Genomic DNA, 13790 nt, shown 5'->3' on the forward strand with positions numbered 1-13790 from the left:
CGTGGTGCCAGCAGTTCCCCTCACCTACGGACAGGCAGCATGCCTGGAGCTACAGTTGTGTTTGTTTGGGGGCCACCCACACCCAGCAGGGCTCAGGGCTGACTTCTGGCTCTGTGCAGGGATCACTCCTGGTGGTGCTGGGGGACCCTGCGGGGTGCTGGGGATCAAATCCTGTCAGCCACATATAAAGTAAGCACTGTAACTCTACTGTCTCTCTGACCCCCAGATCTTCAATTTATAGCTTTTACATTTTCCCCAGAGAGGGGCCGGGGGAACTGGAGTGATAGCACAGCGGGTAGGGCGTTTGCCTTGCACGAGGCCTACCAGGGTTTGATTTCTCCGTCGCTCTCAGAGAGCCTGGCAAGCTACCAAGAGTATCCCACCCACACAGCAGAGCCTGGCAAGCTCCCTGTGGCAAATTCAATATGCCAGAAACAGTAACAATTCTCACAGTGGAGATGTTACTGGTGCCCACTCGAGCAGGGAGTGAGATAAAGACCTGAGATGGATTTGCTCTGTTCTGAAAGAAAGGAACCGTAGGCTAGGGAGGGGCTCAAGGTCTGCATGTGAGGGCACGTCCCAGCCCTGCACCCCAAGACTCTCCCCACTCAATTGGTATGACTCCTTTGAGAGACAGAGGACTGAGAGTGAGAGAAGCAGAGAGACTGGAAGAGAGTGACTCTGAGAGCGAGAGTGAGGGAGGCTGAGAGTGACAGACTGAGAATAATGAGATAGTGAGAAACAGAGAGAGAGAGAGAGAGGGAGTGTAAGAGAGAGTGAAAGTGAGAGAGAATGAGTGGCAGAATGAGAGATTGAGAGAGTGAAAGAGACTAAGACAGAGAGACTGAGAGTGAAAGGCAGAGTGAGGGACTGGATGAGAGACTGAGAGAGACAGAGAGACTGAGAGAGAGTGAGAGGCTGAGACAGAGTGTGAGAGACTTTGAGTGAGAGAGACACTGAGAGACAGAAAATGAGAGACTGAGAGCACGAGAGGGTGAAGAGAGCCAGAGCGAGATGAGGAGTGTGTGAGGGGGCTGGGGTAGCAGGACAGTGCGCAGGGCGTTTGCCTCGCACACGGCTGACCCCCACAGGGGTCAGCAAAGAGCAAAGAGCCAGGAGTCATCTCTGTGCCCCGAGAGGGCAGGCCAAGGAAGATGCAGCAACAGGCACGTGGGTAGTGTCAGGAGAGCACCTCGCGCTGCCAGGCTCCTCGCCGAGCCATCAGGAATCAGTGTTGTCTCAGCCAGCAGAGGGCCTGCTGCCCCCGTGGGTGCCCCCCACTTCACAGCCAGCCCAGCGGCATCTGTCCAGCTCTGCGATGACCCCCCTGCTCCCCGCTGGCTGCAGATGGAGGCCAAGCACCACAGCCTGGCTCCGAGCCCGCTGCAGCTGGCACCTGCTGCCCTGCCCTGCCAGCTCCCCGCCAAGCACTGCACAAACCCTCCAAGATACGCGTGTGTGCTGGAGGGAGGGCACGTGTGTTTGTCAGACGGGTAAATCCGGTCGATTAGCGGTAATTAAGGAGGCATTTCCACAGCCCCAGCACCGCCAGCCCCTGCACCAACCCGCCCATGCACCTCCCTGGTCTCCCCAGTGAGGTGGCAGCACACACACATGCATATGTACATACACCCACACACATGCATATACATTTGCAAGCACACATACATACATGCATGCAGATATACATGCATGCACACATGTACAAACACTTATGCATATACACAGTGCACATGCAGACAATGTACACATGCAGTAGGCATATGTACATGCCTGCATGCACACACTTGTACATGTGCATGCATACACGTGAAGATGCACACACAGGCACAAGTACATGCACAAGGTCTCCCCATGTTGGTTGCCATGCACCAGGAAACAGGGCCTTTCATGCCCGTGACTGCTGCTGGCCCAGGGGCCACTGGCCTGCTGACACGTAGATTCTGTGCTCCTTCACACTCTGCACCCCTTCCCAGTGCCTGATTTGGGAGGTGCAGGCTCAGTTTGGGGAATCTGTACAGTGAGGCTGAGGCTGGGGGCTGGGCTTAGGGTCACGCCTCTGGGGGCGTGGGGATGGGACTGGAGTTCAAGGCAAACATTACAGCTCTCCTCTGCTCTGGCCACTGTGTGCGGATGTAGCTGGCAGCAGTGCTGGGTTTTCTCCTGCCCCATCTAAGAAGAGGGAGACAGAATTGGGAGAGAGAGAGAGAGAGAGAGAGAGAGAGAGAGAGAGAGAGAGAGAGAGAGAGACAGAGAGAGACAGAGAGAGACAGAGAGACAGAGACAGAGACAGAGAGACAGAGAGAGACAGAGACAGAAAGAGACAGAGACAGAGAGAGAGAGGAGAGAGAGGGAGAGACAGAGGCAGATAAGGAGAGAGAACTGAAGAAAGATAGAGATGGAGAGGACAGGAGTGAGACATGGAGACCGAGACTGAAGAAGGAAAGGCTGGGGGCTTGGGGGAGGTCTGGGGTGAAGGGGACTCTGCAGGCAGAGGAAACTGTGGGCCCAGGGTGCTGAGGTGCAAGGGAAGCTGGTGAGCAGGTGGGGGTACATGTGGGGTGCTCTGGACCGTGGGGGCTGTACCCACCTTCTCTTACTCTCCTCCTCCTGCTCCAGAGATGTTGGAGGAATTTTTCCTCTTACAGGGTTCATTTTCACCCCCCAGTGCCTCCTCCTGAGGCACAACCGCTGATAGGGGCTGTGGTGGAGACTGAGAAAACAGGGTCCATGCGCATGTCCGGCGCTTCGGTGGTGGACAGGGCTGGACACGCCTGCGCTTGGGGAGGCTGGAAGAGGTGGGCTCAAAGATTACCCCAAAGCCTCCTGGCTGAGCTGCAGGCATTCCCAGTTCATCCTGACCATTGGGATATTGGTGGCAACCAGAGGGGGCCCCCAGGCACAAGGGATGAGATGAGAAGCTGAAGGAAGGGTCAAGGTGGGGATGCCTTTTCAGGGGTGCCCTCATTTCCAAGCCTGAGTGTGTCTCCCTTAAGAGAGGAGGCTCAAGGACTTGTCCAAACATAGCTTTTCTTATGATGAAAGTATCTAAGACCTGCTCTCAGGGTATTTTCCAACACACAGAGATTTGCATACTTACTGCACACACACACTCACATGCGCGGGCACACACACACACACACACACACACACACACACACTGACACTCACACATGCACACACACTCACTAGTTTAGCCCTGCCTAGCAGCTACCCAGCCCCTGCCAGCATCACACTCATCAAAGAAACTTTGTCTCCTGGCTGCCACTGCCCGTTACCCTGTCTGGCCTGCAGCTAGAGCGGGCAGGCAGGTCTGGTCTGTTTGTGCCAGATTCCAGGCATAGGTGAGATCTCCTGGCACATGTCTTCCTCTCTCACCCATTTCCCAGTGGGGCACGTTGCAATCAAGGGCCAACTGAGACTTGCGCATGTGAGATTCTGCTCCTTGTTCCACTGTTGGTCCGCACCATTGGTCTTTGTCCATTCATCCATCCTTGGACACGTGCTTTCCCTCGGAGTTGTGTTGACTCTGGGGACCAGGGATGGGGCTCAGGTAAAGTACATGCCACACACGTATGAGGAGTGAGTTTGACCCCCACTACCACACACAGACACAGACACACACACATACACTCATATAATCATGAACACACACCTCACACACCTCCACACACACATTCACATTCAGAAATACAGACACATTCACACACATGCACACAGTCACACCCTCCTACACGTGCACTCACACATGCTTCAGTGAATACGAGATGATCTCTTTCCCAAGGCCTGTTCCCACACCCTTCAGATGAAGTGCAGGAGGTGTCTCGTGGCCTGCAGTGCTGCTGCTTCCAGCAGCTGGAGAAAGCTGCCCCTGCTTGCAGTGAGGCCTCCCTGCTCTGCAGTCCTCCCTCGGGAGCACCTGCGTGCTCTAGCTCTGTTAACGCTGTGACTGCCCTGACAGGTGAATGAGGGGACAGCATTGCGGCTGGCGATCTGTGTTTCCCAGCTGGGTAACCTGGCCCGCAGCTGTATCTTTTATGGAGCGGGTCTGCTCAGGTCCTCTAACCATTGCAGGGTGAGAGATTGGCAATCATACCCAGGAATGCTCAAGGCTGACTTCTGGCTCAGTGCTTAGGGTCACTCTTGGTGGGGACCGGGGACTACCTGCAACGTTAGGGATTGATCCTGAATTGACCACAGGAAAGGCAAGTGCCCTAGCCCTCTCCTTCCTCTCCAGCCCCTCCACCCACGCTCAGTGGTGTGGATAGGAGAACAGAGCAGTGTCTGGGTGAGTGAGCCCCTGTCCCTCACAGGCCACCATCAGCTCTCCATCCTTTCCTCCTTCTCTCCTCAGCCCCCCAGCTCACTCCTGCAGATGGACCCCACACCCCTTCCCACCTCCAAATCTGCCTGGCCACGCCCTCCCAGGACATGTCTCCATCCAGTGAAAATAACCCCTCAGAATAGCCCCTGACCCCAAAGAAATGTGCTTTGAGTGTAGTGGCAAATGCAGCCAATGCTCAGCGCAGGACAAGACCAACCATCAGGCTCACGGACACTGACCACCGGGCAGGAATCATCTCCTGTACCTGAACTTGGTCTTCTCACCTGCAGGAGGTGCTCAGGGCTGTTCCCTCTCTGCTCTTAGTGTCCTCTGTGTTTTGCTAAGGGACATTCTATCTCCTCAGCCTGAGTGTGCAGATGTGGAGGTGGGAGATGGTGGGCACAACTGGAGAGGAGGGAATGGGTGGGGGTGGGGTGCCCCTGGAGAGAGAATAGGGTGGAAACAGGAAAGGTGGGGTGCAGAGGGCACTTAAGAGCTGGTGTGGTGAGTGGTGCCCAGGATTCTGCTGACCAGGCACAGCCCTGACCACCTGTTCATCTGCGCCCTGGGATGAGGGAGGGTCTGACCTGAGGACAGGACCTGTGGCTGGTGAAGGACCTGCTCCTCTCGGAGCACTCAGGATTCCCTGAGCTCCTACATGCAGCAGTCTGGATCCTAGTGCCAGCAAAGATGCCATAAATGCTCCTCCCTCCCTCCCCCCCAGCCCCCACCCCTCAATCAGGAGATTCTAGGCAGGATCTAGGTTAGCACAGGGGGCTGATCCACATGGTCTCAAGTGTGACAGGAACCCTTGGGGCTGGAGCGATAGATAGCACAGCGGGTAGGGCATTTGCCTTGCATGTGGCTGACCTGGGTTCGATTTCCAGCATCCCATATGGTCCCCTGAGCACCACCAGTGGTGATTCCTGAGTGCAAAGCCAGGAGTAACTCCTGTGCATTGCCAGGTGTGACCCAAATAGAAAAAATGAAAAAGGACCCTTAGGGTGTGCTCCTATATTGTGGGTCTCTATCAGGAGTGGCGCATGGCCTCAACCCTGTCCCAGCAGCCAGAAACCCATCTATGAGGCAGCAGATTTAGCACAGGGGTGACACCTGCCTTGATGAAGCTCACAGGGCTCCCATCCCCTGCACCCCATGTGGTTTCCTGAGCCCACCAGGAGTGACTCCTGAGCACAGAACTAGGAGTCAGCAGTGAGTACTGCCTGGTGAGGTTCAAACCACCAAACTAAAGCATCACCTGCAACTGAGTCAGAGGCTAGTCCTGCCACTGTGGCCTCTCAGTGTGCCCAGCCCATTGGGAGCCTGGACGTGGACACTCTGACATCAGGGCAGGGACCCACCCAGCTCAAACCTTTGGCTCCAGCATCTGCGCCACCCCTGGAGTGGGCGCTAGTACAGGACATGGTGCCATCCCCCTGGGTGGGGCCAGCTTGGGCCAGTGAGGCAAGGGAGGGAGCTCTGAAGGAAGGAGAGTCCAGTCCTGCCTCCAGACTTCTGGAGTTTCACTGTGGCTTTTCTCGGGCAGGCATCAGGTTGATCTGCACCTGCATGACATCACCCATTCCTAGGGTACCTCCCTCTCACCCCTACCCCAAGGTGCAAAGGCAATGAGGGCTCCTGTGGGGGCTGTGTGCACTGCCTGGCAGGTGTGAGGCTAAGGGTTGGATCCCTGTTCTTGCTGCCCGCATGCACTGAGGCTTATCCAGCAGCTCCGCCTCTGAGAGCAATTTCCTGCTGCACTGCAGCCCCCTGAAGGACAGTCCAGGGAGCCGCGACCAAGCTCCAGAGCGGCCCCTGGTGGCAGAGGGCAGAGAGGAGTGATGAAAACCACCATGAACGACAATATTCCAGAATAGGGGTGTGACAGGGGCCAGGACTCTGGGTACCAACCTGCACCGCCAGGTTCCTGTGGCTCCTGCCCCCCTCCAGTTTCCCTCACACTGGGCCCTGGAAAGCAGAGGTGATGCCGGCACCCCTTGCGGGCCTCAGAGGCATGGCGGCAACTGAGTGGCTGGACCAGTATTTGCACAGCAGAGAGGAGAGCACTTGGAGGCGCCGGCAGGACGGTGCCCTCGGGGGAGCAGGTATTTGCACACCCCCCCCTTCCAGCTGCTCAGTCCCAAAGTCTCCCAAATGGCAAAAACACAAACCTCGGCCCCAGGGACTCTAAAAACGACTCTTCCCACTAGCACCCAGTTCCAAGTTGAACGACTCAAACTGGAGGGTCCGCCTATGTCCCTTGGCCTGGGACTCAGCATCTGGCTGTCCAGGGGTCTTCTGGCCAGCAACTGGCTCCTTAGTGGAGGGTCTCCTCCTCGAGTCTGGGAATCCCCGGGGCCTGGTGGCCACAGCTCATCCAGATCAGGGCTGCCATGACACCAGAACCACCATACCTGGAAAACTGTCCCAGACCTGTGTGGCCCACAGACAGTGCCTGCTGCCTTGGAGGTTCTCAGGACTGGCCCTCACATCTCATGGCTTTGTCTTGAATTGGTGAAATCTGAACCCAAAAGGAGCAGTGGGCTGCTGGGCCTCTCAGAGGGGTGCAGGATGGCCGCTGGGGTGAGCAGAGCCGCTTCCCCTCACTCTGCGGCTGCCCCTGCACCCTGGTCCCTGATGAGCCACATCCACGTGCCCCTGCCCCCGACTCCACAGACAGTCTCACTTTGCAGTTTCACGGACTCACATTTATTCACAGACCGACAAAGGAACAGGGTCGGGCCTCTGCTCGCTGGGGACCCTTAGGATGTGGCAGCTCCGAAGAGTGACCGCGTCCAGTGTGTATAATGGAGGTGGGCGGCCAGGCAGGGCCCCCACCTGTCTCCATCCCTCCAGGCCACTGTCGTCCGCCTTCTCCAAGCCGTCCTGCCCTAGGACACAGGGTTGGAGTGAGCAGTCCTAGCCAGCATGGGGGCCTGGGGGTGGGCAATGGGGCGGGAGGGACGCCCCAGGGGGCTCCCCATCCATAGTGTCACGCGCTGGAAGGAGCAGGGTGTGGGCACAGAGGAGGGACCTCGCCTTCGACGTCCCTCCTCAGCACTGCAAACCCGAGTGCTGGAGGAGCGGGCCGCAGGGGCAGAGGTGCTCAGGCCAGGCCCCCCACCCCGCGCAGGTGCGCCTTGCTGTCGAGCTCCTCCTCATCCATCTCGAAGGCCGAGTGATCCTGGCTGTCGAAACAGGAGGCGCTGAGGAAGACAGGGGGCACGGGCGGCGGGGGGGAAGAAGGCGGCGGGCTGCCTGGGGAGGGCGGCTCCTCTTTGACCCGCGCCGGGCCCGATTCCTCCTCGCGGCCGGCGGTGGGCGGCGGCGGCTGCGGCTGCTGCGGAGAGGACGGGGCCTGGGCCTGCAGCGCCTGCAGCGCTGCGGCGCGCTCCAGCTCGGCGCGGTGGCAGCGCTGGTGGCGCAGGAGGCTGTAGGCGCGGGAGAAGCGGCGCGGGCAGCGCGGGCAGGGGTGCGGCGCAGGGCCGCCCGCGTGCACCTGCGCGTGGCGCGCCAGGTCGGCCAGGCGCTTGAACTCGCGCTGGCAGCGCACGCACTGGAAGGGCCGCGCCCCCGAGTGCGTGACCCCGTGCTGCCGCAGGTGCGCGCGGCGCCGGAAGCCCTTGCCGCACTCGGGGCACCAGAAGCGGGGCTCGCCAGCCGGGGCGCGCGCCGGGGGGGCGTCGGCGCCCAAGGGGGCCCCCTCACCGCCCTCGGCCGCGCCCTCGCCGCTCTCCGGCCCCTTTCCTGAGTTCCGGGCGGCCCTGTCGTCCTTGCGGCCCGCGGCGGGCAGCGGGGCGAGCAGGCTGAGCGTGCCGTGCACGCGCCGGTGCTGGCGGAGGTAGGAGGCCAGGCGGAAGGCCAGGCCGCAGTCCGGGCACACAAAGGGCCGGTCGGTGGAGTGGACCAGGCGGTGGCGGGACAGCGACCAGGGCCGTGCGAAGGCCTTGAGGCAGATGGAGCACTGATGGCGCTTGGGGCGCGGCGGGGGACCCCCTTCGCCTTCCTGTTCGCCCTCGGGCCGCAGACACGGGTGCGCTTTCAGCTCGCCCTTGGTGGCGAAGGCCTCGCGACAGCGGAGACAGAGCAGCGTCCAGTCGGCCTGGAGCAGCACCTGCTTCTCTTCCTGCCTGCCAGCCGCCAGCGCCAGCTCAGCGCGCAGTTCGGCCGCCCCGGCCGCCGCCGCCGCCGCCGCCGCCGCCGCGTCCTCCTCCTCCGGCTCCCAGGGCTCGCTGGCCGCCGTGTCCACCGGGGCCTCGTGCGCCGCCTCCCCCGCGGGCCATGCGTCCGGCCAGGCAGCCTCCTCCTCCAGCACTTCCCCTGGGCTGGCGGCGGCCGCGGTGGGCTGCTCGGGCGCTGCCCGCTCCGGCGAGCCCCAGCCGGCCTCGGTGGCCTCCTTGGCCGTGCGCTCCGTGGTCAGCTCCACCTCGCCCCCCGCGTGCTCCTGGGCCAGGTGGCGCCGCAGCTGCGCGGGCTCCGGAAAGGTGCGCGGGCAGGCGGCGCAGCGCAGGGGCGGCTGGGGCCCGTGGCCGCGCAGGTGGCGGGACAGGTGGGCCGGCCGGCGGAAGGCCTTGGGGCACAGCGGGCAGGCGTGTGGCCGCAGCCCCGAGTGGCTCAGCCGGTGGCGGGAGAGGTAGTAGGGGAAGCGGAAGAGGCGGCCACACGTGGGGCAGGGCAGGGGGGCCCGGGGTGCGCCTGCGCCCCCTCTGCCCCGGCCCCGGCCCCTGCCGCGACCCCGGCCACGGCCACGGCCACGGCCCCTTTGGGCCGGGCTGCCCTGGGCGGGTGGAGGCGGCTGCGGATCCATACCTGTGGGAGAAGAGGGGAGAGGAGAGATGGGGTGAGGGTAGCCCAGAAGGGGGCAGGGGGTGTGCAGAAAGGAGCGGGGAGGGACACTGAGGAAAGAGAGTATCAGCGAGGGGAGGGTTAGCCAAGAAATGAGGGTCGGGGAGACAGACAGGCAGAAGGAAGAGGGCCCCAAGGAGGGAGAGACAGAGACTGGGGAACACCCGCCGGCCAAGAGGAGTGAAACAAAGAGCTGTTGGTGCAGACAGTTTGAGCCCAGGGCCGTCTGGGCAGGCAGAGCTGGGCAGAGCTGGGCAGGGTACAGCAGACAGATCCGAGCAGAGGCCGATGGACGCGAAGTCCGTGCATTTCTCCTCCTGCTCCCTTCCCCTCCATTCTGGAAGGGGCTGTAAACCCACCTGGGACGGGCTTGAGGGGGATTCTGATGGGAGAGGCTCCAGAAATGGAGTGTGGGTGCCCAGCCCCCAAGGGTTGGGGGTGCTGGGAGAAGGAGAACCAGGGCTTGGGTCTGGGAGGGAAGGGGGGCTGGGCACCTTGAGGACTGAGGGGCGGGGGCCCTGGGTCTGGGAGAGGCCGAGGTTCTGGGTGCAGACTGCCACATGAGGGGGTGTGCATTCCTGTGGCCTAAAGGGCTGGGTCAGGGGGGCTGCATGAGCTGAGGCCCCAGCCCCCCACCTTCTCTGCTCTCTGCTGCCCCAGAATCTCTGGTGAGGAGGTGGCACAGACAGGGAGGCTGCTGGGTGAGGTGTCCTGGCCGGGGGGGGGGGGGGGGGGGGGGGGTGGGGGGGGTGGGGGGGTGGGGGGGAGGGGGGCATTTCCCCGAGGGGCCCAGCCTGCATGCTTTGCAAACGTGAGCAGCAGAACTAGGGCTAGGGGTCGTGGCCTTGCAGGGCCCTGGGCCCCGGTGAGGTGGATGACCGCCCACCCAGTGCCTTACCTCCGCCGCCTCTGCTCCTTTCTTCCTTCTCCGCGGCCGGCTGAGCAGCGGACCGCGGTGGTGGCGGGGAGGGAGGGAGGGCCCCGGAGTGGTGGGGGGTGGAGGAGGCTGGGCTTGGTGTCACCGCCTAAGCCTTCCCCCTGGAAACCTGGCCTTTCGTTGAAGCCTGGAAGAGGAGACTGTTCCAGCCTGAAGCAGGAGGACACGGGGACCCAGGTGCCTCACACCTCTGTCTTCTACAAGGGTATAAAATGGGGGCCTGCCCTCAGGGTTCCCCGCCGGACAGGGAGACTGGGTCCAGCTCTCTCCTGCTCTCCACAGACACACCGATTCATTCATTCATTCTTCTGGTGCTGCACATTTACTGGATCCGGCCTGGGCCAGGCTCTGTGCTTGGAGGCCCGGGGAGTGGTCTGGAGGGATGGCCATGAGTGGGGCAGACAGGGACTCTGCAGAGAGGACCCATGTTCCAGACCAGAGCTTCCTTCACCTTGACTCGGCTGCCTGAGCAGAAGCTGCCCTTAGTGTCCCGGCTCTGACAGACCCTGCATGCACCATTTCTGTCCTAAAGACCAAGCACTGGACCCAGCACAGTACTCACTGGAGGTCAGCTCTGTGGAGATGAAACCTTGTGCCCTGCTAGCTTTGAGCACACCTACCGTTCACTCTGCTTGGTGCCTGGAAACATAGCGTCCAAGCCACATGTCACTGACCACACAGAGGCCATGCTGTGCCAGAGGTCAGCGACACAGCGTCCATTCTTGTGCAGGGAATTAGGCTCCAGGGTGTAACGGGCCCCCAGAGAACAGAGCAGTCGCTCAGTCCAGCCCTCCTCCAAAGTACGGGAGGGGAGATTTCATGGGAGCTTGCAGGGGAAAGCCAAGGTCTGGACCTGAAATCAGAGAGAGGCACCACCAGCTCCTAGCTCCAGTACCTGGCGCTGAGCAAAGTGCAGGGGCGAGCTGAGCCTCTGCATGGTGCGGTTTACAGTAAAGCATGTCCACAGGGTTGGAGGTGAGCAGGAAATCTGGTCCTTTGGGGCATAGCTGTTGCGAGAAACATTGGAACAGCCTAAAAAAAGGTGCACAAGGAATTCTAGGAACTGAACCATCAAAACCGCCCAGCTGGGTCAGGACTGAGCCCGTGCCAGCTCATTCCTGCAGGGCTGGGGGATGAACAGGCTCAAAACTCATCTCAGGCTGGAGAGAAGAGGGCACTGACCTTGACCCAACCTGAGTTCAACCCTCAGTAGCCCGTATGATACCTTGAGCCCCACCAGGAGTGATCCCTGAGCACCACTGGGTGTGACCCAAAAACAAACCAAAAACCCCACCATAATAAATAAATGACCACTTGTAGAGAACTTAATAAGAAGCCATGGTTGGTTCTCAGCCCCTGTTCCCGTGGAATGCCACAAATGGCTCTCCCAGTAAAAATGTAGAAAAGCAGGGCTAGAGCGTTAGTATAGTAGGGAGGCACTTGCTTGTGGCAGACCTGGGTTTGATCCCCAGCACTCCTATATGGTCCCTGAGCCTGCCAGGAGTGAACCTTGAATGCAGAGCCAGGAGTCAGCCCTGAGCACCGCTGGGTGTGGTCCAAAACCAAAAAAAAAAAAAAAGTGGAAAATCTAGTGATAAGCTGAAGGGGAGACCAACCAGCTTGGCGTCCCATGGCTTGGGGGGACAATCTTGTCCAGCTCCCAGCCCTGAAACTCCCTGCCCTCTCCACTGCAGGGAGTTTTGGATTTGAAGCTGTTGAGCATGCATCTCACACTTAGAAAAGTAAATGAATAAGAACTACATGGAGGCTGATAAAATGCAAGTGAAAGTAAGGATGAGTCTTCTGTTGGGAGAAAAGGCCAGATGCAAGGCCATGGAGCTTCAGCCTTCTGAAATGGTAACATTACTCTTCCACTGAGCAGAGGAGGGGAGGGAGGAAGGGACCCAAAGTTTTCCAAGCTAGCGAGTCTCAGTTTTTGTGCTTCTTCATGAAATGGAGGAGGAGGAGGAGGTGTTCATGCATCAGCAATGTGTTTTTTCTTGTGGGGGGGAGGGCTGTGTCTGCCCTAAACCTGCACCCGGGGTCAAGGGACTGCCACATTTTTGTTTTTGTTGGTGGTGCTCAGGCGTTATTCCTGGCTCTGCACTCAGGGATCACTCAGGGTGCCATAAGGGATGCTAGGGATTGAACCCTGGTCCATCGTATGGAAGGCAAGTGTCCTGCCTGCTGTACTATCGCTCCAGCTCCGACTCTGCCACTTTGTGTTATCAGCAGGTGTGTTTCCTCCTGGCACCTTCTCTCCTAGACACACCCAGGTGGCACTCATGCCAGTGTTTGTCCTCTCCTGTAGTGGAAGAAAATTCCATCCTGATGGCATCTATATCTAATCTTCCTGTGCACTGCTCCTGGCTGCTTGTTTCTGCCTCTCAACTCTTTTTTTTTTCTTTTTGGGTCACACCCGGCTACGTTCAGGGGTTATTCCTGGCTCTGCACTCAGGAATTACCCCTGGTGGTGCTCAGAGGACCACATGGGATGCTGGGAATCGAACCGGGTCGGCTATGTGCAAGGCAAACGCCCTACCCGCTGTGCTATCGTCCCAGCCCCTGCCTCTCATCTCTTGGGACTGAGGCTGTGATGAGCTTGCCCTGCCAGAGTCTGTTGGAACACCTGTTTCCAGCTCTTTGACCACAAACCTAGATGTTACTGTGATGTCTATTTTTTTTTTTTTTTTTTACTTTTCGGGTTACACTGGGCGATGCTCAGGGCTTATTCCTGGCTCTGCACTCAGGAATCACTCCTGGCAGTGCTGGGGGACCATACGGAATGCTGGGGATAGAACCCGGGTTGGCAAGTGCAAGGCAAACACCCAAACCACTGTGCTATCGCTCTTGCTCGTCTTTCTATTTTTAATGGTATAAAGTATCCTTTTTCCAAATCAGGGAGTGCACAGGAGAGAACATTTCAAGCAGAGAAGTGTATGTTGTGAGGGGTGTGGGGATGTCACGTCTTTCGGACAGAGTCTGGCCTTGAACCGCCATCAGAGATGGCCAGTGTGGCAGAGGGAGGCAAAGCAGCGTGCAGGAAGGCCTGGCCAGGGTGCAGGCTGCAGGCTGGCCGCATTTCGGCGGCACTGAGGAATCCTTGAAATGGTTTTAGGCTGGAGACGCACATGATCCGATTAGTGTTTTGGAGAAATTCCTGCGGGGCTGGTGCAGGGGCCCTCCCAGATGCAGGGAAGCCAGCGGCAGCACAAACACAGGTGAGAGGGGCCTGGGCGCTGGGAGCTGGGCTGCGGGCAGGGGGCGGGGCTTGCAGCTGATTGAGCCCAGAAAGCCCCCCTGGCTGTCTGTCCCGCTGGAGTCACCTCCTCCTTGGCTCTCCCACTTCTTCCAGTTCCTCCCTCACTACAGCATCCAGCTCCTAGAAATCACATCACTTAACAGGGGCGTGGGATGGGTAGGTGGCTACCTACTGCTTTTAGAGCCTCACCCCTTTTTTTCTAGGGCCCCTGTGCTGTGCCTGGGGTCTCTCCCTCCACTGATCATACCCTTTTCAATGTCTCATTCCTGCAGAACTTTGCACATTCGACTGCCTGTCTTTGCCTCTGACCCCCAGGCCTGTCCACCCTCCCACTTCCTGGGAACCCTGGGAACCGGGGTCGAGGTTGCTCGCAACCTTACCACTGAGGCTCGACCCAAAGAGGGGAGAATTAAGGAGGAGTG

At 59.6% G+C, this 13790-nt stretch overlaps 1 protein-coding gene across 1 annotated transcript; it reads right to left on the reverse strand.

Moving 5' to 3' along the window:
- Positions 1–7010: 7010 nt before the first annotated feature.
- ZNF579 (zinc finger protein 579) lies at positions 7011–10174 on the reverse strand. The gene is made up of 2 exons (XM_055145499.1): positions 10068–10174; positions 7011–9133 (listed from the first exon to the last, which is right to left on the reverse strand). Exon 2 carries the CDS (start codon positions 9129–9131, stop codon positions 7431–7433), a length of 1701 nt encoding a protein of 566 aa, XP_055001474.1. The 5' UTR covers positions 9132–9133; positions 10068–10174; the 3' UTR covers positions 7011–7430.
- Positions 10175–13790: the final 3616 nt, after the last annotated feature.

Source organism: Sorex araneus, chromosome 8 (assembly GCF_027595985.1).
Source record: "Sorex araneus isolate mSorAra2 chromosome 8, mSorAra2.pri, whole genome shotgun sequence".
Lineage (NCBI taxonomy): Eukaryota > Metazoa > Chordata > Mammalia > Eulipotyphla > Soricidae > Sorex > Sorex araneus.